We start from the raw sequence: 24,203 nt of genomic DNA, 5'->3' as shown, positions 1-24,203 counted from the left end.
CGTCATTCCACTGAACTACCGTTTTACCTCTTTTATTTCCACTTCCTGCTGCTGTCTGTACTTCTGTCTACCTATGGGGGGAAGCAAGATGGAAAGCAGCAAAATCCTTCTCAAATTAAATTATTTAGCTGAGAATTATTCCTCATTCATCCCTGCAGCATGGGACTCCAACGTTGCAAAAGTGAACCTGGGTGTGTTTTATCACATGTTGATTACATTCTTAGATTTTCTCCATCCTGTTGCACGCAAACACATGAAGCTCTTGTTCCTGCAGTGACGCAGTAGAAAATGCCAAATGTTTTTGTCTTGCATGAAAACATAGGTATGTGAAAATCCATGAAGCTCTTGCATGGTAAAATAAAATGGATTAACAGGAACAGGTGAGGACAAGCAACAGAGGTAACAGTCACTAACGATGAAAGAAGGTTGTGAAAGAGTGAGATTGAAGAGAATTAAAAAGGAAAGATGTGTGGGAGAGGGAAAGAGCAGAAGGAGATGGACAGACTGAGACAGCGGTTGGATGCATGATTAATCTCAGGAGACAGACTGAGAGCGGGGTCAAAGATCAGGGAGGCAGGTTGCAGCTAGACTGCATAGACATGTAGGGGGGGGGGGGATCTCTGGTTAGTCACTTACATTTTATCAAATAGCTTCATAAGACAAGCTGTTTCAGTTGTGGGAGTTTTGTGTTGAAGTCATTTAGGCTGTGAGAAAGCTGTAAAATATGTTTAGGAGTGTTCAACTTCGGCTAACGTTCACTCCTTAACCTCTGTACGGCTTTTACTGCACTTTGAATCTTTGGTAGCATGAGCTCAGTGCGGAGAAAAATGACATAATCCTTTATTTGAATTAATATACAAGTGAAAACAGACGTCTGTGTTGTCATCACAGGCTGGCAAGGTGATGCAGTGCTGGTACTTCTGGTTGGGTCTGGTTCTGGTGCCCACCGCATGTTTACTCAAAGATTTCGCATGGACGGCGTAAGTAGAGCACATTTAATATAAATACATTTGAAATCCATACAGAGACTGTTTAACTTAACCGAATCGTTTACATAACCCGTATTGAGTCAACGTCGACACTTACCGCACTCTTTATTATGAGCTGCGTGTTTCTGCAAAGTGAAACACTCAGACTTTCCGTCACGGGCTTGATGAGCTTTCTTCTGCTCTGCAGCGCACGCCGCACAGTGAGGAAGTCTCTGCTGGAGGAGGTGCAGGAGCTGGAGGCACGGGCCGTCGACCCGGGAGCAGCAGTGCTCAGGGACTCCAGCGGTCGCAGGTGCTGTATGCTAAAACCGCAAGGAGTCATGGGATCCCAAACATTCACATTCATTTTATGAGCATCATGAAATAGCCTTGTCCTCGTTGTTGCGTTGAGTTTATTTTCTGTCCACTCGGCTGCCACCAGCTAAAGATTCACTAAATAAAGTTTTCAGAGCTGAATTTAGTATTTGTCAAGCTCCTGATGATTTTCAGAATTAAAAAAAATAAAAATCAGATTAGAATTTTCTTTTAGGAAACATTTACAGTCATACTCAATGTGTTCCACTCACTGGTTCAAGATATATTTTGCTAACAGACAATCATGCACACACAGGCAACTAGATGACTGCCGGCAAAAACAAATGGTTTTCTCCTAAACTAGATTATGCTGTGTGCATGTTATGTGATTTAGCCCCTTAGCTGTGGTGCGTTTACAGACTATACAGAGAAAAATCTTTTACTGTCGGATCAAACTGAAAATCATCTGATTCTGGTCATCTGCTGATCAGTCAGGGCATCCTGACTCCTCACTCCATGGTTAAAATATGTATTCAGTTTCACAGGATTGTTTTATCTTCATGCAGTTTTAGTAACCTATTATTATATTCTTCTATGTATGTGAAAATGAACTTTGTGTGCCCTGTGGCGCTGTCCACAGGGCTGAAGCCAAGGCTGAGGGCCCAAAGACCCAGAACTGCTCCACAGAGGTAGTTTCTGGTTGCAGTGTGTGAACTGTGTGCCTCACTCCAAGCTACTTTTGACATTTGCATGGATTTCATCATCTGAGTTCACATTTCTCTTCGTTTATCTCTCAGTCCTATCTAAAATGTTATCTCCTCCGTATTTTTTTTTTCTCTTGCTTTTACATTTTAAAATTCTTCTGGGCTTTTGTTTTTGTAGGTGGACCAATTTGAACTGCTGTACAGACCTGGTGTGTTTACTGTTTTGTTGTAGCTCCTCAGACTGTGACTTGTTCTTGTTTGTGGTGCTTGTAGAGTTGTGTTAGAGCGAAACACGCTGGTTATCGAAGTATTCATAAATGCACTACTAGTCATTTAAAGGTACTCATTGCAGCGTTTTAAAGACACTGAAAATAGGTCAATAATTGTAACGTCCACGGAAGAGCCATTTGGGATGAAAAGAAAATAAAAAATGGCTATTTTTGCTCAAATTTGTTGAGCAAAGTTTGCAGACAAAAAGAAAGGTAGGATTTAAATTGTAAACTTTTTCTAGTCAAGATTTGCAAAGGCAGTTTTTTCTCTCACTTTTTACACCTAAACGTCTTAAAGATTCTACGCTTGCCACCATATTTGTTTACCTGCACAGACTACAGTCAGAATAACGTGGGTCAATTACGTGACTTGAGCTCCCATGATTTTTGGCAGATTCAGCGGAGTAATTTATTTACACCGAGTGTGCTCCCACATTTCAAAACTGCATATTAATACATCTTGAAAATCACTGTAGTAAACTCTTAAACTGCACTGTTTGATATAGTTCAGAATAACATTTTTGTGTTTAATTTTATATTTTGCAATGAGTACCTTTAAATAAAGGACCAATGTAGCTACTTAACGTGGGCTGATGATGTGCCAAAAATCGATTGGCTGCAAAATGGTGGCCGCGGGAGCGTGCACGTGCACGGGAGGACTTTAACAAGAATTTAACAAGATTAACACTTAAAAACAATTATTTGTTTCCTCGAAATTATAGCAGAGGTGTATCTCAGTTGAACTTTTCCTTAATAAATGCACTTTGATGGTCAAATTAGCTGCATTTCAAAAGCCGAATCGCGGGAGCGCACAGAGGGTCGACTCGCACTGTATTTCTTCGAAATTTAATAAGATAACCACCTAAAAACATTTGTTTGCTCGAAGTTATAGTAAAGGTGTGTCTCAGTTGAACTTTTCCTTAATAAATGCATTTGCATGGTCAAATCAGCTGCATTTCGCCTGGGCGTCGTGGTGAAATGCAGCTGATTTGACGTTTGCTCCAGGAGTTCCAGAGCGAGACGAAGGTGGCTTGTATGGCAAGCCAAGTGTCTCATTAATAACTACTTTTACCTATTAATGAAACACTTGGCTTGCCATATTGGTTGAGGGTCCTCTAGTGGCTGAAAATGGTAGTGTTCAATATTTTCCATATCAGAATGAATGAAATTGTCAGATCTCAACCAAAAATTGGGTTTTAAGTATGGGGGGGAAAACAAAATGCGTTGCTTCGCTGTATGTCGCAGGCATGCTAATTTATGCAAAAAACTGCGACTTATGCAGCAAAAATTACAGTTTTTCATAGGTTTTATTTTAAACCACGATCTGTGTAATATTTTGATAATAGTATTTGCAACCATAAGAATCTAAATTGAGCTCCTTTTTTAAACAAAGCTGAAGGAGTCTGTTTCTGGTATGGGCCTCATCCTTCATTAAAATCTGCTTTTACAACTTCAAGAGCTAGATCCTTGCAGCATCTTCATTTCAAATCAGAGAGGAGGACATTAAGGGTGGGCAGTGAAGCTGGAGTGAAGTGGAAAAAGAGCACATCTGTGTTTGCAGTTCCTGGGGAGGTCTTTGATTGGGCATGGGAACGGTTGGAAAGGTGAAGTGCAGGATCCTCTCCGGGAAAGAGACATCCTTGGGCTCTTTCAGAACCAGCAGGTATTCTGGAAGAAACAACCCAGTTGAAGAAAGGACGTTTTGAATTATACCAAGCCTCATTTTCTTCGTTTAGTCGTCTCAGTCATCTTTCTGACATCATTTCTCCGAGCCAAAAAGTTTTAAGCAAACGTCTTTACTTGTTCCAAATTTCTGCTTGAGCCATCCAGTGAATAAATCAACACTGCAGAATGCATCAACAGATAATGGTATAAAACAACAACATTCTGTTAAATAAATTTTAACGTTTTGAAGTGGTGGTCAGCGTCCTTAACATTTCCCTCTCATGCATATTATTTTATGGCTGCCGTGACCGTGATGGGACAGGAGGAAAATTCATGATTGCTTGTGCGTTTGCGTGTAAAATGTGGCAGGGACTTGGTTATTTTTGGTCAAGGAAGGAGAGAAGCCGTGACGGCGTGTGGTCTCAGAACAGAGGATCCACTCTTCGTCCTGCGGGGATGTGGGGGGGGGGTTATGAGGCGAGGAGAGAGCAGTGGCCAAGGGGTGCGGTGGGGGCGAGGAAAAGCTGACTGTGGATGGCCTGTTACCCTGCAGGCAGTTTGTGACGTACAGTGGGGCTGAAATGAATGTCAGAAACATTATGTATCAAAAACTAGACTCTTAATTTTTGTTGGCTTGTATGTTTGCTTTTTGAGTCCTGAAGGACAGAATATTTTCAAAAGTATTCAGCCATGTTGCGCAAGGAAAAGCATTAAAAGCGGACACGTCCCATAAAACTGTACTTTAACTTAGATCCATGTAAAAATAGGCAATAGTTGTATTGGTGCTGTGGTTGTAGCTTAAATAGAAATCTTCTGGTCTTGTTGTGCTCTGATGTTGTGATTGTTTTTTTGTTTTTTTCAGTCTAAACGAACGGGCCCATCTGCTGACAAGAGTCTTTAGGAAAACACCGTCGAGTGTGGGACGCTCAAACTCTGTCCAGCAGACCGTGACACGTAAGTGTCCTCACTCGAGACACGCCGGGTCATTACCCAAGCCTCGACTCACCTGGTGGCTAAACATTTTCATATGTGGGCCAAAACTATTCAGTTGAAAGGACCCGTGGGCCACAAAAATGTGAATTTAATTCTCAATGTGAACAATATTTTGGAGAAAGGACAAAAGTTGAAAAGTTTTGGACCATGGACAGTCCAAAAGACTGAAGTTCTGAAAAATCGTCCAGCACTGTCAGTCGCTACAACAGATTCAGTTGATCAACTCGTATGTAGACGTTACCACGTTATATTCATTTAAAAATGTCTAATTTCCCTCTTGATTATTTTATCAACTGCAATATTTAGTCAAGTTTTATGAATCATGATCCAAAAGTCTCCTTTCTGGTAGAAATCAGTTAAGGTTTTTAGTGCTTTGTACCATGAAGTGAAAATAAAAAGATTATAGTTAAAGGTTTGTATTTTGTTTTATATTGCACATTTTGAGAAGATTGTTTTCCATCTGTTTTGCTGTTAAACCTAAACATTATATAAAAAAGGGATTACCAACTAATTTACAGAAAATCTGCATCGACCTCTTAAGCCTGTGGGCCGCACAGAATCACTCCCAAGGACCGCAAATGGCCCCCGGGCCGTACTTTGGACACCTGTGACTTAAGGGGATTATTTCAGTCTTTTGAAGTAGGGTTCTGTAGAATAGTTATGAACAATAAGCATCTTACCTGTTGTAGATGGCTCCTTGAATGACAGTTTCAAGAATATAAAACTGACCGTGGTGTAAAAGTTTATGGACGAGTCTTGGCATGAGTCACTATGAAATGGTTGAGATTAGAGTTGGTTTAAGAAGGCAGCAATCCACTTTATTGACCTAGCTCTGACTAGCCATTTGCTTGTCAGTTCAGTCAGACGTAAACACTGATTTGTTGATAATCATGAATTTATGCAAATCCATGGCTCTCAATGTTAGTCTGGACTCCTTGGTGATTTATGAAGCATCAAGTGAAGAGTCATGAGATCAAATACATGTTTTTTTAATAAATTATTATGATATTTTTGCCATAATATTTACAAAAGATTAAAATAAACACAGTTGTCATAAAGAAAACAAGTACGAGTAGCTGAACTGTTTGAGATCTACTGATACTTTTGACCATCAGGGAGTTATGAAGCTGTTGTGAGCACAAAATAAGCATTTAAAAACGGTACGTTCACTCATGTTTGTCCAAAAGTCGTGCACAAAAATACACACCACTGTCTAAGTATTTAGTGTACAAATCAGCCGGTCCTAATAAAACTAAAGTTTTCTTCATCAGAGTAAAATGTGGACATTGATCTCGTCACTTTGATCTCACCAGTTCATCATCTGCCGTTTGTCCCCTTCTGTCTTTCTGCAGATGGCTACGCCTTCTCTCAGGAGGAGCACGGCGTGGTGTCCCAGTCTCAGGTCGTCCGCTCCTACGACACCACCCGCCAGCGCCCCAGCCTCTAGCCCCCACCCCGATCGAAGCTTTGGCTAAATGTAGCAATCTTGGTCCAGGCGATAGCGGAGACTAACTTAAGCAACACCCTAACGCCGGGTGACCGACCTCCGCTGTGGCCTTACTGGAACAACGACGTGTCCCCTTGCTGAGGAGTGTGTGTGGGGTCACGGTTGCAGGGGCTGGAGGCTGTGAGTGTGGTGAAAGGAGAACTGGACTGAGAATGGACCTGGGCGAACAGTAAACCTCACAAAAAGCTGCGCAGGCATGAGCAAATCGTATCTACGCACTGACAAGCCAAACTCAGAAACTGCTACTCGGTTTGCTTCACGCTGCTGTGTGTCCACGTGTGTGTGCGCGTGTGTGTGTCTGCCTGTGCATGTATGTCCACACAAACCCGTGATGTCTGTGCATGTCTGTCCATGTGTGCTCCTGTCATCACACCGATGCAGAAGATGTCAAAATAATCATCCAGAAGAGGGGGAGAGCAGACGGAGGACCCCCCACTCCTCCCTCATTTCGCTCCATCGCAGCACCAAGCTTCACTGCCAAACGCCACGGAGATGCCAATGAGGTGGAACGCTTACACCCAACTGGACCACCACCCTGCTGCGGCCTCTCCGCCCGTTTATCTCACTTTTCTTCCTTCCTATCTTTACATCTCATAGCAGCTCTGCAGCCTCCATGTCTCTCCTCCTCGTTCTGAACCGTGTTGTTTTTTTAATTTTCCCATGACTCCTCATCTTAACGTCGTCAGCTGATCTGGAAGCAGCATGCCTGCTTTTTAATGCTACCACTCCCAGTTCTGTTGAAATTCCACTCTTAACTGGACATTTTCTCTCTTTTTTTTATTAGTAAAGTGGACATTCTTCTTTATGCATTAATATTTTTTTCTTTCAAGATTTTTTTTTTTTTTATGTTTAAGAGGGAATATTATCGTAAACAGATGGGATTCGACTGAAACGCTCGCATGGATCATGTGTTTCTCTGCTCTCGTCTGAACGTAGAGTCCATTGTCTGTGTGCTCTGTGTCGAGGACACCGGTTCATGAATTCCAAGTCCTAATCATTAAATCTAATCAATCCATGGCTTGACCAAGACGTCTTTGTGTTTTGATTGTTAGCTGAGCGCTCGTGCAGTCCGGCAGGTTTTTGAGTTTAAGCGTAGCTCCAGAGAATCTGCAGGTTTTACGTTTCATCCTGAAGCTAGAAAAAGATTGAGCACAATCCAAGCCCTCCCAGGCTCCTTTTTAAAGCTCAGGGGTGTCGATGTAGACGGATTGTTAAGGGATTATTCACCCCTCGATTGGAGATTTCTTTCCCACCCACCTTCCTGGATGTGGCCGGCTTCAGCTGCAGCAGTAGAATCCATTCTCAGCTTGTGTGGGAGCCAATCAAAGCCGCCTCTGCACATTGTCAAAGTTTTAAACTGCCCATTTGGTTGTTTCTCTTCTGTGCTACTCGTTCTCGTCGTCTCGGGCGGTTGACCTGTCTGTGACTGTAATGTCTCTAAAAGCTCGACTTGTCTCTGTGTGTGTCTTTTCAAGGGGATTAAACCACCTGTTCACCTCACTTTTGTCTTTTAAGTGTTTAAATTTCGTGGCCGCTTGTTTTTAAAACTCAAAAGTCGAAGCTGAAACAAAACCGCTTTCTGTTTTGAAAAGTGTTTATTTCAAATTCATATGAAAATCATTTTTATATTATTTCACAGGCAGCAAACACTTTGAACCTATAAGAAATGAATCCATTTGACGGATCTCTCTCGCGCTATCTTCCAGACGATGAGGTCGGACACAGATGAGGGGAGTCAAACATGCCACTTATTTCAGGGTGTCTCAGTAGAGCTGCGTGATCCCCAGTTATCCCACAGCAGCAGAAAAATATGCCAGCTTCATTCATTCATTCAGGTTAGTACCGTATTTTTCGCCCTATAAGTCGCAGGTATTTTATTTTATTTTTTTACATAATTTGCATGCCCTGCGACTTGTACACAAAACGACTGGTTTTTTCCATATTTATAAACCAATTTTTGACTGATACGACCGTTTTCATTCATTGTCTGAAAATACTGAACACTACAATTTTCAGCCGCTACATGGCACTCAAGGAGTATGGCATGCCGTTGTGTCATTTAGTAGGTAAAAGTGGCTATTAATGACAATCAGCTTACCATGGACCGCCACTCGTCCAGCTCGCCTGGAGCAACCGTCAAATCGGCTTCATTTTGCTGCACCGCCCCGGCAAAATGCAGCTAATTTGACCATTGAAGTGCATTTATTAAGTAAAAGTTCAACTGAGACACACCTTTACTATAATTTCGAGCAAACAGTTGTTTTTAGGTGTTATCTTGTTAAATTTCCAATAAATGTGCAGCGTTCCTCCTTCCTGATTTCCTCCGTCTGCGCGCTTCCGAAGCACCGAGGCAGCGAATACTTTTGAAATGCAGCTGATTTGACTGTTAGTCATTTTATTAAGTAAAAGTTCAACTGAGACGCACCTTTACTATAATTTCGAGCAAACAAATAATTGTTTTTAATTGTTGATCTTGTTAAATTCTTGCTAAAGTCCGCCCGTGCACACTCCCGCAGCCGCCATTTGGCAGCCAGTCGATTTTTGGCACAACACCATCCCACATTTCCGGATGGTCAGTGGTGACGCATAATAGATGCGACGTACACGGTGAAGCAACGCATTTATGGATTTTTCCACTTTATTAGACAAATTTGGACTGATGCGACTTATACGGCGGAAAATACGGTATTGAAAATCTGTCACTTTTGTGCCTTTCTCAAGTAGAAAACGGTGTCTCGGACTTGGATTTGTGCACTGATCTGTCTGTGTCAATTACACACACACACCTCACAGGAAAGAGGTGATGGGATAAGCTGGCAAAGCGTCTCATTGTAACACTTCTGAGGAACATTAATCTCCAGCCTAGTGTGAATATAGTCCATAGTTTCAGTCTGAGTGGGTTTTCGTTAAGGGCAGTTGAGTTTTTGCTATTTGTCTTTTTTTCTTTTCCTTTCTGGGTGGCAGGAGGGGAATTGTACAGTTAGGCGGAGCGTCACAGTCCGCGTCCTGTCTTCACTTCATTGGAGTTTAAATGGCCGACTGGGAGATCGCAGCAGCCTTTCACATCACACCACCTGCGTTCCCCATTACACCCAGTTACTCAGACATTCACACTCACTCACTCTCACACACACACACACACACGTACAGTAATGACATCCATCCACATGCTTTCTTTCTTCACGCGTTCAACACAAACAAAAAGTGTACCACGTTGTAGAAACTGCTCGCAGTCGTTCACAGATGTGCACACAAACGCGGCGTGTGGTCTTATTCCTGAACGTTTCTCAAACGGTCTAAAAATCATTCGGTTGTCGCTCGTTCCACATTACCAATTCCAAAATTAAAAAGTTGTGTAAAATGTAAATAAAGAGAGAACGCAGTTTGCAAACCTCGTAAGCCCATATTTCCCCCCCCCAATGGAACATAGTAAACATCAAATGTTGAAGATGTTTTTTGTGAAAAATCGTGTTTGTGGCAGTGACACGTTTGGGGGAAAAAGAAAAGTTGCTGCAGTTTTTGGAGGTAATGTTGACCCTGATGGAGGATTAAAGCTGTCAACACTCATCTTTGCCAGTTTTTTTTTTTTTTTGGCAGTATGAGCACAAATATTCTCAAACTTGTATACTCTTTTCTGCATTAATGGTCCTCTCCAGATATGCTGGCTTCCCATGCCAGAGACACTAATGCACCCCCATATCATCAGAGAGGCTGGCTTTTTGACTGTACGTACACTGATAACAATTTTGTTGCCCTGTGTTGACTTTTTTCTTCTTTTTTTTTTTTTAGATATTTTGCTGCCATAAATTTCATAAATACCCCCATTTTTTGGGGGGGGAAAAAAAAACATTTTCAAAATGTTTACTACATTCTATTGTGAATAAATGGGCTTGGGATTTAAAAATCTATCTTTTTAACTTTGTTTCTTTTCATTTTACACATGATCCTAGCTTATTTTTAAAATTTAAATCAGAGTAAAATCCAAATTTCACATGCTCAAGCACGTTCAGACCTTATTTAAACTGCACACCTCCCAACTTTCTGTTTAGACTTTTTTATGATGAATTGTCTCATCACAGGCCGAGGTTAGCTCAAAGATCAGATGAAACTCAACAGGTGCACACACACACACCATATCAGGTAAGGCTTCTCTGCCAGCAATATGTTTACATTTTTAATCCACTCTGGCAGAAAGTTTTCTGCAGCATCCATCAAAAGGGTCAAACCTCAGTTTTTACAACAAAGCGCAGTGTGGTCCCTCGTCAAACTGTTACCGGAGGGTATTTCTGGTCACTGGACCCAGCCGTGGGAGGACAGGGGGACTGAAGGGGTCTGTACCCTCCCTGGGTGGGGTCTAAAAATGCTGGGGAAACAGGGTGGGCATAGCCGATGTACTGCGGGTGCATGAACTGCCCCTGGTGGGGCATGATTTGAGTGGCCTGCTGGCAGTTGAGAACGGAGAAGTTGGTGGGCATGTTGACGTAGACGCTGGCGTCCGGGGGGAGACAGCAGGAAGCCTGGGCCCGCATGAGGGGGGCGGCGGCCGGGGCTGTGCGGGGAGCGGTGGGCGGAGCAGACGAGCTGGATGAGGTGGCTGTGCTGGACTGTCGGGATGAGGAGCCCCTGGAGGTGTTGGCCATCATGGGGATGGTTTCGAGGAGGCGCCCACTGTTGGCCCCGCCCCCCGTGGCCCCTGATGACGACAGTTCCTGCTTCGGTCTGAGGCAGCGGCAGCAACACACCGCAACCAGGGAGCCCACCACCACGAAGGCCACGAAAACAGACCCCACGATCAGGAACGGCACGTAGATGGGCACTAGAAAAGAAGACGAGGATATTAAACGTTGAGCAGAGTTGGTTTTTAAAATGTTGTTTCAACTCGCTGCACAGGAACTGTTACAGCAGGAGGAAAAACAAACACTTAAAACTGGAGCTTTTTCTGTACAGACGCAAGATTAATGATTTATGAAGAACCCAACAAAGTTCAGTCAAGTCATCTGTGCAGTTTCTTTTTTTGTTGAGACGTTTCATCCTTCATCCAAAGGACTTCATCAGTCCAAGGAGCTACAACAAACGATCCCACAAGCAGCACACGCACAAAGTGGACCAATCAGTTTGCTGGTGATGGTTTCTGGGGCCCGCCCTCTCCCCTGTCGACTCCTCTGAGGCAGCCATTGCCAAAGTGGTTGGCTGAACTTTACTGGATTTTCTACCTGGATTATTGAGCATGAACTTTGATGTTTTGAACCACTTTGGCTGTGGTTGTCTCAGAGGAGTCAACAGGGGAGAGGGCGGGCCCCAGAAACCATCTTATCACCAGCAAACTGGTTGGTCCACCATGGGAACGTGCTCCTTGTGGGACTAGTTATGTTGTGGCTCCTTGGACTGATGAAGTCCTTTGGATGAAGAACGAAACGTCTCAACAACAACAAAAAAGAAACCGTCCAGATGATCTGACTGAACTTTGTTGGATTTTTTTTTTTTTTACCTGGATTATTGATCATGAACTTTGAAGATTTATGAGGAACTGCTGAAATTTGTACAGAAGAAGCTGAAACTGAGCTGAAGGTAGCAACAAAAACAGGAACGAGGTGAAGCAGAAAAAAAAAGCCAGAGCTGGGAAGGAACTGAACAGATCTCAAAGTATATCTGCGGGGCAAACATTTGTAAATGTCAAAACGTTTGAAATGTTTAAAAAGGGACAAACACCCTAAAGTCACAGCAACAATCTCCTGAACGAGCTGAACATTTTGATAGAATTGCTGAAAAGTAAAAATGAAATGAGTGGAAGAATAATACGTTAGGGGTGTTGTGTCTCCAGGGGGTCCCAGGCCCTCATTAGCAGCTATTAACTTTGTTTTGATCTGTTTTAATCCACGCCCTGCTGTGGCCCTCAGCCTCCTGGACCCTGCAGACCTCTATGTATTTTGGACGGGGTGACATAAACGGACATTTGTAACTTTTCTTTTTCCCCGGCTCTTTATGACTAATCCTATTGAAAACAAGTTACTGCAGTTGAACTGTAGCACTTGGCATCGGTTTAAAGGAGCGTAGGCTGATTTATTGGAGCACTGCGAGGTTATTCAGCCTTGTAAATCCTTTTTGTTTAAAATTCAAACTCGCAGCTCTGTTTGCCCAGTCGCATAGCAGAGTTGTTACTGAACACGTAAAGTCCTGACGTTTTTACATGCGACTGCCTCGGTTTTAGAGCGTTAATGCGTTAAGAGCAGGAGGCCGCTCCAGAAGCATCTCTGAAAGCAGATAAATTATTCTCTTTTCCAAGTTTTATTAACGTTTAGCCAAACGGCTCAAAAGACATTTTAAGATGAGGTCACTCGTGAGGTGTTCGCTCATTTCCGTCCTCGCGCCTTCCGAACACAATAACGTCCACGTTGTGTTACAAGCGATCCGTTTAGTGTTATTGTTCCCACAGGGCGAAGTTAATATTCCACTCTGACTGTTCCCATGTTGCTGTGAGGTGTAACCGTATGCCAGAGGAGTGAAAGGTGGCAGCCGGCTCCGGTTTCTTTTTGTCAACGGGCCCTTTTGAAACGCACCCGTATGACTTTTTCCGAAATGCTCATCAGAAGTCACGAGGTATTAAAGGATTACCGCTTGAATCTCGTTAAGTGCTGGAGGCCGAGGCGCCAGGACATGAAGCAAACCAGGACCTTGATCCATTTCCGTTGGACCAGTGGGGGCGTCAACTTAAGAACACCTTGCAGCTACTCACCTCGCAGTAAACTGGTTTTAAAAGACGCCTACAAGAGCAGAAGCGTCCCTGAAATTCTTCACCGCCTTCCTGTCCTGCACTTCTTTGGCCTCGTGCTCAACATGTCTGCTTCTACTCACTTATTTAGCAATGCAACAACTTTCCTTCATCCCTGCTTTCACTACTTCCTTTCCAAATCCAAGATGATTGAACTGAAAGTTTTACATGCACAGTCGTGAAAGGAAATATTTTAGGACGGCTGTAACAGCGCTGTATTAAAGTAACAATATAATTTTATATTAAGCTCTTAAGTTACAGCAAATGCATCCATAAATTCTGCAGTTTTAATAGCTGCTTCGTGTGCAGCTAAAGGCTCAAAGCAGAAATGTAAAAAGGTCAAGAGACGATTAACGGGTGGAAAAAGAATAAGCAGGGCTAACAAGAACGCATCCAGAAAGAGCCACCTTAAGTGTTTACAACAAAGTACTTTGTTCTTTAACTTGTAAAATGTGGAACAATTTTATAAACTTAGTTTGGAAAATGTGCTGTAATGCAATGGTTTGCAAATATGATGAACCCTTAATTTATTCACTATGGAGTGCAGTAAAATGTCAAAAATTCTTGCAGTTTTATGGCAGCGCTGCATGTCAAAAAAATGTTGCATCTCTTCTAACAGTCTGTAAATGTCTGTGTGTTGCTGCCAACAAATTCAAAATTACCCTTTTTTCCTAGAAAACAACTTTTTTTTTGTTTCACCACTTATATTTTGCTTTTTTCCGTTGTGATCAAAATCAGTTTTTATTTACATTTTATTTATTTAGTGTGTCCTTGCCTTATGTTTGTCCATATTTTGTAAAATACATCAAGTCGTCCTCTGATATAAAATGTGCAATATAAATGAATTTTACCTTGCCTTTACACACTGTCTCAACTTTTACAGAAAGTTTTGGCGCTGAAGCAAAAGATTCTGAATTTAAACTCAAGTTGTTAAACGCAGCTCTTCATCTGATCAGATTAAGCACATAACTGCCTTCCATACTCCTAAGAGGACTTCCAGTCCTCTTGTTTGAACTTTTGATGCACATGGCGGTGGAGGCCCTCCTATTGTTTCCCGTCACTCGTCCACACCTGTTGCTGTAGCTGAGCCGTAGCAGCCGCAGTAACAGCAGCCTCCTCCTCCTCCTCCTCTCTTAAGCTCTTGTTTTGGGCAGAGTCTTTGTGGCTGGACTCCCTCTGTCTCCTTGGGCTGTCCCACGGGGATTCTCTTGTTCCTAAATACCACATGTTCCCGCATGTCGAGCACATTAATAATTTCCTGCTTGTTCTATCATTCTGAAATGATGGATGGGCTGCGAGCTTACGGAAAATGTGCAAAATGCATAACTTGGTTTCACATAAACACACGTCCTCTGCAGCTTGAAGCAAATTCTGGCTGGAGGCCACAGAGTGGAATATATCCCTCTTCCTGCAGTGATGAGGTATGATGGGCAGAAATGACAGATTACAATGTAGCTACAGTAATACCCTGCAGGAAAACATAAAACGAGCCTTTCATGTCCAATATTTGCTTCATTATCATCATTGACCTTTTTAAAGATATGATGCAGCTTCAAAGACTTAATGGAAGATTAACTTATGGGAATGTTGGCAGTAATGAATGAGGGGCCAGAGCGGGGGAAGAGGTTTGATTGTCACCTAATCCACGACATAAGCTGGAAAATACAGGTTTTGGTAATTATGTAGCAATTTGTGTGAATCTCTTAAAACCCACAGACACCAGAGATGCTAGACAGAGGGGTATGGGGGTGAAATGATCCATAAAATGTTTTCTTTTTATGAGCAGGGCTGTCAGCGCCCTTGATGAGTGCAACTCTAAGATCCGGTCAAGTCCCACATTGGATCCCCGTGGGGACAGCGTGATTTGAGCCTGACTCTCCTTTTGCACTGTTTCAGAACAAACACTGCTATTTATAAAGAGCAGCAGCGGTGTGGCACAATCTGCCATTTGTGAGGGCAAGTTAACTGCTTTTCTGAGGAGCCTGCTGTCCCCTGAGCAGCTGTTTTTGTGGACGAACCTTTTGGACAGGGACACACTTCTAGTTTCAACAAGGAGGGGGAAAGCTCCCATATATTTTATATTTAAACTCAATACATGCAAATATAACCTGTGAAGTTAGAATATTTAGACAAGTCAAACTAACTGAACATTTTGAAGCACTTCTCTCTGAGAATTATGGCTTCAAACTATAAACTTAGCTTCTTTATTCACCATTGGTGGATAAATAATGTTTTTCTCTGTGTGTCTTTCTCTTAGCTAAATAGATTATGAACCACTGGATGAGTTTGAATGAAATGTAACCTCTGGATGAACATCTACTGATTAACTTTTGGAGTCGACCCAATTCAAGATGGCCACTACAGCAAATTGACATTAGCCAACACTAAATAAATCCCTACAACGCAGTCAGGTTTGACGTTTTGAGGTTACGACTTGGTGTGGTAGTAGCTGAGAATCATCCACAACACACACTTGGAGAGCTAATAGGCCTATAGTCATCTGGCAAGATGTCACCGGGTATGAAATGGGCATTAGTTTCCACAAAATGCCTGAAATTGTGTCACCATTCAAGTGGCACAGACTGGGCGTTCTGGACTTCTACCTGCTGGGGAGTCCTTGTTCTCCTTGTTCTCTGTCCCGGGCTCCGGAGCCTGCCGGTAGTTCTCGCAGCTGCCCTGATCCAGCCGTGCGTCCATGCTGGCGCAGCAGTAGCGCAGCTCGCATTTCCCGCAGCAGATGATCGCGTCCGCTGCGTCGATCTTCTCAGGGCACTGAAAGCCTTCCTTCCAGGCGCCCTGGGAGTCCTGCCAGCCGTGGCAGAACTCCCCACTGGCCTTCACGTCTTCATCGACCAGGAGGAGAATCACCAGCGCGGCGACGGACATCGGGAAACCACCTCTCCGCATTCCGGGCCGGAGAGTCCGGCGTTTTGGAAAATACGGGGGAAATTCTTATTCCCCGCTTTGGACCTGTTGAGGGGGGTGATGTTTCAGGTCGGTGCGAGGAAAGAGCCCGAGGGGATGAAGTGAGACAGTTGCAGACCTCTCAGACGCTGTCATTTGTCAGAGGAATCCTGTGCGTAAATCCGATCCAACGTGCCAAAAGGGATTGTTCTTCACAAAAAGTTTAAATAAAAATGTTAACATGCATTCCAAAGCTCTTAAATCCAATATAAGAGGAAAAACTAATTTGACTTCCTTTAAATAACTCGCAGGAAAACCATTTCATGAAGCCTGATCCACGGGCGCGCAGCTGCCGCCAGCTCCAGCCCCGTGCGTAAAGATAACGTTTCCAACTTTTGTGGCCCGCTCTGCATTGTTTTAGTCAGGAGTCAGTCGATCCAACGTGTCTCACACTGTTTCCAAATTAAAGTGCGGCGTTCAGGGTCTGTCTAAGGGTTTAAGGGTGATAAAGGGGCGTGCAGGAGGACGCGAACACCTCACTGCAAAGAGATGGACCGTGAGAGTGAACAGGATCAAGTTACAGACTGATCCAACTTCCTGTTCAGGACTTTCAAATAACTCAAACAAATGGAGATATTTATGTAAAAATTTCAGTCTTGTGAAGAGTTGTTTTGTACACATTTTGATATACATTGAAAAATCTGTTATTAAAGTCTTAATGTATGAAGTGATTTTCTTTTGTGATGTTATTTCTCCTCGCAAACATAGTTGAACTTTATCCCTTAACTTTAAATTAGTTTTGAAACATTCTATTAGGTTAAAGTCAGTTTTGTAAGTTCACCCATTTTACATCATTACAATTCAAAACTTTGAAGATTTTCACACACAAAAAAAAAAAACCCTCCTGAAATTAAAATCTGTTTTTCTGATTGTATTAAACTAGGCTTGAAAATGTCAGAATAAAAGATATAGTTATCTTTAATCGGATAAATTTTATTTGATATATGCTGTTTGGCTGTTAAATATCTCTTTATGAACTTTGCCCACAGCAACAGCCTCAGCTCATTCATAAAAACAAACACTTCCATCTAGTGGAATGTTTTTACAATTACAACAAGCTGATAGAAGATGATATTTATTGTATTTTAAGGTTAAACGGACTTTGATGGATTGGCATCTAGTCCAGGGTGTCCCTGCTTTTCACCTGCTTACAGGATGGGTCTGTACAGTTGAATTATGTAACATCTTAAAAGCTTTTGATTATAAATTAAAATTAATTTTTCTACAACTACAGGGTATATCCTGATGCATGCTCAATAATCCAGGTAGAAAAATCAAAAAAAGTTAAATCTGGTCCTCTGGACATTAAAAAAAATATTTTATTTTTTTAATGTAGAAACGTTTCGTCTTTCATCCGAAATGACAGTTGAAAAGTTTTTTATTTTTATTTTTTTACTTTAGTGTCACTTTAAATTCAGAAACAATGTAAAAAAAAATATTAAAAAAAAAGAATCAAATTAAATAAAAATATATAATAAAAACTCTTCCTGAATCCCTGTAGTTGCGGCTATAAACGGAAGGGGGCAGCAACACACCATCTTTAAGTATAGACTGCCCCGGATGAAGAAGAAGCGGTATCCGTGGTAACGGCAGCACCGGAAGTGGCGCGCGACAGTTAAAAACTTAAAAACCGGAGATTTTGATAGTTGCTAACTCGTTAGCATCATGTAAACCGTGTAAAACGACATTTTTTTCGTTCTACTGACCGTGACCACCTACTGCCAAGCGTAAGTTCCGGGCTTCACTCAACCGTCTATCCTAAATGCGGGAATTTTAAACGACAGTTGGGGTCTTGCTAGTTTAGTTTGCTGTCCGTATTGTGGTAATAAGTCCGTGTTTTGTTTTGTTAGCAGATGTCGTTTACGAGAGTGGGGCGTTCACAACAACAAACTAAAGGAAAGAGGCCTGTTCGTCCAAAGAAGGCTGTAGCTCCCAGAAAAGACTGGGTAGTGAGTAGAGTACTGACTCAATGGTCCACATATGACATGTTTTTGTATGTGTGAGTGAAGGAGTAGAGTTGTTTAAATGCTGCTCTTATATCTTATTGTTCTGACTTTACCCTACACACTTTGCATTTTGTCAAAACGTCTTGTGCTGAATTCTAAACCTTTTGTTCCAGAGCACTGTCAATGATCTGTCTGTGCATAAGCTAACGCCTGATGAGCTGGTAAGAGATTTTGTCCATGTTTTTGAATTTGCAAGTGGTGTTTGGTTATTTTTGTAGCTTAGAAGTTGGTCACGGTGTTTGGTCTCGTTCTGGACATTAAAGTTTGTTAGAAGTTTAAGTAAAGCGGGAAAGGCTCACGTTTTATTATCGGTTTGTTCTCTTCTCTTCAGCGTCACCGACATGAGATCCACAAGTCTCATAACAAAGTTGCAGCTCAGTGGGAGCTCAAGGAGAGAGCCCTGAAACGCCGCCTCAGACATGCTGGGAGTCCTGCGCCCCTGGACCCGGTCAGCCTCAACATCATGAGGGAGGTGTGTGAGGTGGTTCTTTACTGTTTAATGTCTTCTGTGCAGAGTTAAGTGCAGCTCTCTGGCATTGCAATATGTTGCTGCAGGTCTTCTCTCATCAGCTGCTGCTGCAGGACGTGCTGGCCCGTTCTGACAGAACCTTGGCTGTGGTCAAAGATCTGTTTGGAGATGCTCCACGGAGGCAAACTGGTAAATAAAGAACTTGTTCGGTTTACTAGATGCTGTGGCATGGCTGAAACATGAATTTGGAAAGGGAAGTTTGGAAGATTTTCATTATTTAAGTCTTTTAGTAGTAGAGACATGTTATGTTTGTGTTTTGGAAGGGAATCCCAGTCTGACTGTGGCTCCAAACTGTGACTCTGACTCAGAATTACCTGTTCACCAGAAACCAGATCCTCCAACCCAGTTGTCTCTCCTCAGCCAGTCTATGATGGACCAGGAGGTAATACTGAGACCTTTACATACTTGTACAGAACAGCGTGTACCATTATATCTATGTATATAAATCTTGTTAGCATTTTGTGTAGATTTTGATTGGCAAAAGCAGTGTTTTGTTGTGTAAACTGGTTTTATTTTAGGCCCTTAATGAAATTGAGGATTCAGATGAAGAGCGCAGAGATGATGTGTGTCATTCACATAACTCAGAGACTCGCGTGATCAGAAGGTATTCATTGATGTGCAACTATCCTTCTTAATCAAAATAATCCTATTGTTTTTGGTATATTAATATTTGTGTTTGTCTCTGCAGGGCCAGTGTACGTAAAATGAAATTGCAGTCTCAAGCTAGAGGTATGCAGCAACAAAAGGTTCATCCTCTCCGATATCTGGAAGATGATGTGCCTGTGACACCCTGTGCCTCAGGAAGAGTACCAGATCAAACAGGTATGTTTCAATGGTGTGGTTTCTCTTTTAGTATTTTACAATCTGCTGTACAAAATGTCAGATTTTTCCTTTTTGTGTTGTTGTTTTTTTAAAGCTCTTAATGCCACTGTGGCTGTTCGACGTGTTCGGTCTAAACAGAATCAATTAGAGAAAGCCAACGAAGAAACTTCTGCCGTTGTTTCTCAGGTCCTGAATCCTGAACTTTCTTCTAGTCAATCTGGTAAAATCCTTAATGAACCCTGAGTTGAATTATTTAATATGAGAGTACCACCACATGAGAAAATGTGTTTTGTGTGTCTCAGAAAGAACCAGCAATCGTACCAACAGGAAGTGGTTTTCTCAGAGCTTGGAACTGGATGGCTCCTCTGTTGCCTCTGGAGACCAGTCCAGTCTGGGCCTGCTGCAAGCCATGTTGGGACAGGTGGAGGCAGACGTGGAAACTCTTAATCCTGGCACAGTACCAGAATCCTCAGGGAGTCCAAAACACCACAGAACACAAGGCCTCACGGGATTCTCTGTCGCCTTGATCTCCACGCTTGGACGTTTAGTACACGTCCTCAAACAGGTACTGCAGAAGGTCTGGAAAGACTGTTTTTATTCAACCTTATGGAGGTAAAACACAATTAGGATATCCAGCAGGATTTGAGCAAGGCTGGAAAGTTCTGTTTATTTTTAAGTAAATTAAAAGCAAATGGTTTTATCGGCAAAAATTTTGCTTTACATACTTCTTGTATTCAGATACATAAAGTTACACATTTTGTCACTTTGACAAATCAAAATAACATGTTGCCATCAAAGCTGTTTTCAATGTTTCTGTCTTTCTCTTCAGTTGTAGAAAGTGCTGTTTTTTCCATGATTCATTTATGCACCTGTGATAATAGTATTATTTGGAGCTGCTTGTCATGCTCCTCATGCTCTGCAGCAACTAATAAATACTTTGTTGGATCAGTGTCACGTTTTTGTTGCCTTCAGTGTAGTTAGATTGTGCTACATTAAACCATATTAGTTTTCATTTATCAATGCAGCATTGTTTGGATGTTCAAGGTGCTTTATTTGTTTAAATGAACTCTTGCTCTTTGTGTCAGAGGGAAGCTGAAGCTCAGAAAGAGGCAGAAGAAAGAAGAAAACTGCAGAAGCAGTTACAGGAGCAGCGGGGGCTTATTGATGCTCTCACAGCTGAAACCATGACTCTGAGGGAGGAGGCTGCAGCCCTGCAGGTGAGGCTCAGTTTGGTTTGTTGTCAAAGCTCCAGAAATCTTTTTCATTCATGGTCGGTTGTTGTGCTGCTCAGAAAGGGTTGCAGGCACAAACGGCAGAGTTGGAGCAGAAGTTGGACACAGTGGTGCTGGTGATGGGAGGACTCGGACAGCTGGAGGGCCATATGAGCCCAACCAAAGACTCTGATGTCACAGATGCCAAGTCCAATGGTATAAATCTCTCTACATACAAATACATCTAAAAAAAATATTAGAATATCTTAAAGTTTTTTTTTTTGTCAGTCATTTCAGAAAGTGAAACTCATATGTTACATAGATATATTACGCACATAGTGAAGTATTTTCCAGACTTTATTTCTTGGCATTTTGATGATTATGGCTTACAGATACTGAAAAAAACAAAATTCAATGTCTCAGAAAATTAGAATATTCCACAGCCAGCTTTTGGTACCTTTTGTCAGCGTGGGCAAGAGCCAAGTTCAGCTGGAAAATTAAATCAGCATCTCCATATAGCATGTCAGCAGAAGGAAGCACAAAGTGTCTAAAATGTTCTGGTAGATGCTACGTTGACCGTGGACTTCAGAAAATACAGTGGATCAGCACCAGCAGATGACATGGACCCAAACCATCACTGACTGTAAAAACTTCACTCTGGACTTCAAGCACCGTGGATTCTGGGCCTCTCCACTCTTCCTTCAAACTCTGGGACCTTGATTTCCAAATGACACGAACACTTACTTTTATCTGAAAAAAGGGCGTTAGACCACTGAGCAACAGTCCAGTCCTTTGTCTCCTCAGCAGGTAAGACGCTTCTTACGTTGTCTCTGGTTCAGGAGTGCCTACTTGAGGAATGAGACATTTGTAGCTCATGTCTAGGGGTCAATCAGCTGTTTAGGGTGTGACACCATTAGCTAAAAATATTGAACCTCTTCATATTACAATTTTCTGAGAGACTAAATTTTGATTTTTCAATATTTGTAAATCATAATAATCAAAATTACAAGAAATAAAGGTGTGAAATATTTCACTCTGTGTACTGAATCTATAAATTAGTTTCACTTTCTGAAATGATTGACAAAAGTGTTCTAATTTTTGAGACACACCTGTAAACGTATGTGGATATGAGACGCATAAAATAACTGGTTAATATTTTGGTGCGTTTTTGTGCAGTTAGTCAGTCAGGTCCTGAGAAAACACACGTTTGTGTTTCCCCTGCTGTCCTGCTTTCCCCACCTCGACAGAGCAATAACTGGCAACAACCTCTTGGTAACTTTCACTTTAATTAATAATTTCCCGATCTGTCTCATGGAAGAGGCCTAAATGTTTGTTTATCCCTGTTTTACAGTGACTCCTCCTGCTTCTCTGCAGCATCACCTTCCCCCTTTAGATCCCCAGTGTTCCTGTGAGGTTCTTCAGGCTCATGGCTCGTCCTCAAGTCTCCACAGTGTGCCGCTTAGCAGACGCTCCTCCACCTCACTGTCACTCGCCTCTGATCCTCTCCGCACACAGCCCTCTCCAGAAGCCATGCTAGCTGAGATTGCGCAGCTGAGCAGAGAGAACGAGCTGATCAGGTCTCAGCTCAGCCAGACCAAAGACCGCAGGTCAGAGGTCGCAGGATTGCCTAACAGCGTCAGTGAGCAGAAAAAGGAGAGTCCTGTCAGCACAGGGAGAATCACTCCTCAAAGTGTCGGAGAGAGGAGGACGTCCGGGTCCAGCAGCACGAGCAGAAGCCAAAACATTCAGTCTCCTGACGAGAAAACTTTGAGTCAACAGGTGAGAAGCATGTTAGATGGTCTGACTGCTTCAGAAACCCAGAATTAAAAAAAGAAAGTAAATTGTATTTATTGAGAAAATGCCATTATTTTCAATGCTAAATGACTGCCAAGTTTTGTTCAAGAAACAGAGATGAAATTGAAATGAAATGAAAAAAGCTTAAAGAAGCAGAACACTGGCTATAAGAAGCTGAACACTGGCTATAGGAGAACACTGGCTAAAAGAAGCTGAACACTAACGAAAATGAGCAGAACACATGAAAACAAATATTCATTATGGCTTAAAGGAATCTTCAATATTAGTTGAATAAAAAAGTTTTTTCCAAGAATTTTAGAGATTAATCTTGTCACAAGATAATCAGAGTATTACGATGCAAAATATGTTCAATTTAAACTATTAATGGAAAAATGTGTGTCTTTTATTCCGGCTCAGACCCTGTCGTCCAGCACCCTCAGTGTGAACAGCGTGGAGCAGCGCCTCCTGGAGCTCAACAGGCAGAGTGCAGCAGCCAGGAGTCGACTCCTGGAGCTTATCGAGTTACAGAAGCAAAACGTTGCAGCCAGAGTGTCTCCCTCTGTGTCCCCCGTGCCTCCCTCAGCCTTCAGCCCAAACACAGCAGGTATGCTGGGTAAAGACGGATGCTGCTGTAAGATCACGGGTGATTTATAGGAAATTCACTGCATTGTTTGATTTTTAGGCTTAGAGGAGTCGGTGATGCAGCCGGAGCAGGATGTTCCCTCACATCGACGGTGGGTTGCTCAGCTAAATGAGAAGGAAAAACTTTTTCTTTATTTATATTCACACGAAATGCAGTAAGTTGTGTCGACTCTAGGACTTGCATTTGAGTGGTTTATTTTCCATTTGACAGGATGACAGTAGGTTTTAGTTTAACAATGTAAACTAATATTTTATGTGTGTCACAGATCTGCTGGTCCTGAATCGTCTCCCCACTGTTTCGAAACAGGACCTGGAAAAATCCAGGTGCACACAAACATAAACTGCTGCCTACACAGATGTTGTTGACTTTTATCAAACTGTTAACACTTTTTTTTTTTTTCCCAACGTTAGATGAAGAAGCAGAGCGAACGAGAGGGCTGGTTTGCCTTGTCAACTCACGTGAGATGAAACCTGAGGACTTTTTTTTCCCTAGTTTTTTTTAGCATTTTGTGTAGATGTTTTTAAATTCTTCCAAATAAAGCTTTTAAATTGTAAACTTTTACGTGTTTTTTTTTTTTGTCTTCTTCGGTCATTCCAAATAGTTACTCCAATATTTGTTTTAATGCTTTCTGAGCAGTCTCGCTGATTATTGTTACCGTAAAGTTTTCATTTGTTTTGTGCAGGATGAAACTATTGCCGTTATGAGGAAACTATTCGAAGTGATGAGGAGGGCTAACGGTTGCTTCAAGTGGTCCTTTGTGACCTCATTTGAAGCTTATTGTATGAGGTAGGACTCCACAGCTGAGAGGACAACCTGTGGATGATGCACTGTAACCATGACAACCCTAACCCCTGCCCTGCAGCTTTTAAACTTGTTTGCACTCTATTTCTACAGCTGGGCTTGCCAACAAAACTTGCTCAAGGGCCAGAATTTCCCTGACCAGACTCTTAAGAAATACATAATAATAATAATAATGCATAGTCTGAGCTGAAGAAGTTTTTGTCAAAGAAACATTGTAATTTTTCTCTATAATCAGACGTATTT

General features: G+C 42.2%; 3 protein-coding genes across 3 annotated transcripts in view; 2 read left to right on the top strand and 1 right to left on the bottom strand.

The window, feature by feature from the left end:
- Positions 1–7,489, top strand: part of atp8a2 (ATPase phospholipid transporting 8A2) — a 60,204-nt gene extending 52,715 nt beyond the window's left edge. The window contains exons 33-36 of the mRNA XM_037694484.1: positions 892–980; positions 1,177–1,281; positions 4,784–4,875; positions 6,267–7,489. Of these exons, the coding sequence (XP_037550412.1) occupies positions 892–980; positions 1,177–1,281; positions 4,784–4,875; positions 6,267–6,361 (381 nt within the window). The 3' untranslated portion in view covers positions 6,362–7,489. The remainder of the gene's footprint in view (positions 1–891; positions 981–1,176; positions 1,282–4,783; positions 4,876–6,266) is intronic.
- Positions 7,490–9,998: 2,509 nt separating this feature from the next.
- LOC119426687 (protein shisa-2) lies at positions 9,999–16,145 on the bottom strand. The gene is made up of 2 exons (XM_037694266.1): positions 15,794–16,145; positions 9,999–11,237 (listed from the first exon to the last, which is right to left on the bottom strand). Exons 1-2 carry the CDS (start codon positions 16,095–16,097, stop codon positions 10,684–10,686), a joined length of 858 nt encoding a protein of 285 aa, XP_037550194.1. The 5' UTR covers positions 16,098–16,145; the 3' UTR covers positions 9,999–10,683.
- Positions 16,146–17,754: 1,609 nt separating this feature from the next.
- spice1 (spindle and centriole associated protein 1) lies at positions 17,755–23,626 on the top strand. The gene is made up of 18 exons (XM_037693893.1): positions 17,755–17,881; positions 18,008–18,103; positions 18,274–18,321; positions 18,492–18,632; positions 18,716–18,818; positions 18,953–19,071; positions 19,208–19,293; positions 19,378–19,511; positions 19,606–19,731; positions 19,814–20,076; positions 20,597–20,728; positions 20,803–20,938; positions 21,899–21,994; positions 22,074–22,501; positions 22,934–23,129; positions 23,205–23,250; positions 23,425–23,482; positions 23,570–23,626. The coding sequence occupies exons 2-18, from the start codon at positions 18,008–18,010 to the stop codon at positions 23,624–23,626; spliced, it is 2,265 nt and encodes a 754-aa protein (XP_037549821.1). The 5' UTR covers positions 17,755–17,881.
- The last annotated feature ends 577 nt before the right edge of the window (positions 23,627–24,203 follow it).

Source organism: Nematolebias whitei, chromosome 20 (assembly GCF_014905685.2).
Source record: "Nematolebias whitei isolate Nwh7 chromosome 20, NemWhi1, whole genome shotgun sequence".
In the NCBI taxonomy this organism is placed as follows: domain Eukaryota; kingdom Metazoa; phylum Chordata; class Actinopteri; order Cyprinodontiformes; family Rivulidae; genus Nematolebias; species Nematolebias whitei.
The sequence above is the reverse complement of the archived record's forward strand: the minus strand, read 5'-3'. Positions and strand labels throughout refer to the sequence as shown.

Excerpts from the sequence above, each read along its gene's own strand:
- LOC119426687 (XM_037694266.1), bottom strand. The coding sequence starts at position 16,097 with ATGCGGAGAGGTGGTTTCCCGATGTCCGTCGCCGCGCTGGTGATTCTC. Across the intron at positions 11,238-15,793 it reads GAACAAGGACTCCCCAGCAG|TGCCCATCTACGTGCCGTTC; the intron begins GTAGAAGTCCAG and ends CTTCTTTTCTAG.
- spice1 (XM_037693893.1), top strand. The coding sequence starts at position 18,008 with ATGTCGTTTACGAGAGTGGGGCGTTCACAACAACAAACTAAAGGAAAG. Across the intron at positions 18,633-18,715 it reads GCCTCAACATCATGAGGGAG|GTCTTCTCTCATCAGCTGCT; the intron begins GTGTGTGAGGTG and ends ATGTTGCTGCAG. Across the intron at positions 19,512-19,605 it reads AAGAGTACCAGATCAAACAG|CTCTTAATGCCACTGTGGCT; the intron begins GTATGTTTCAAT and ends GTTTTTTTAAAG.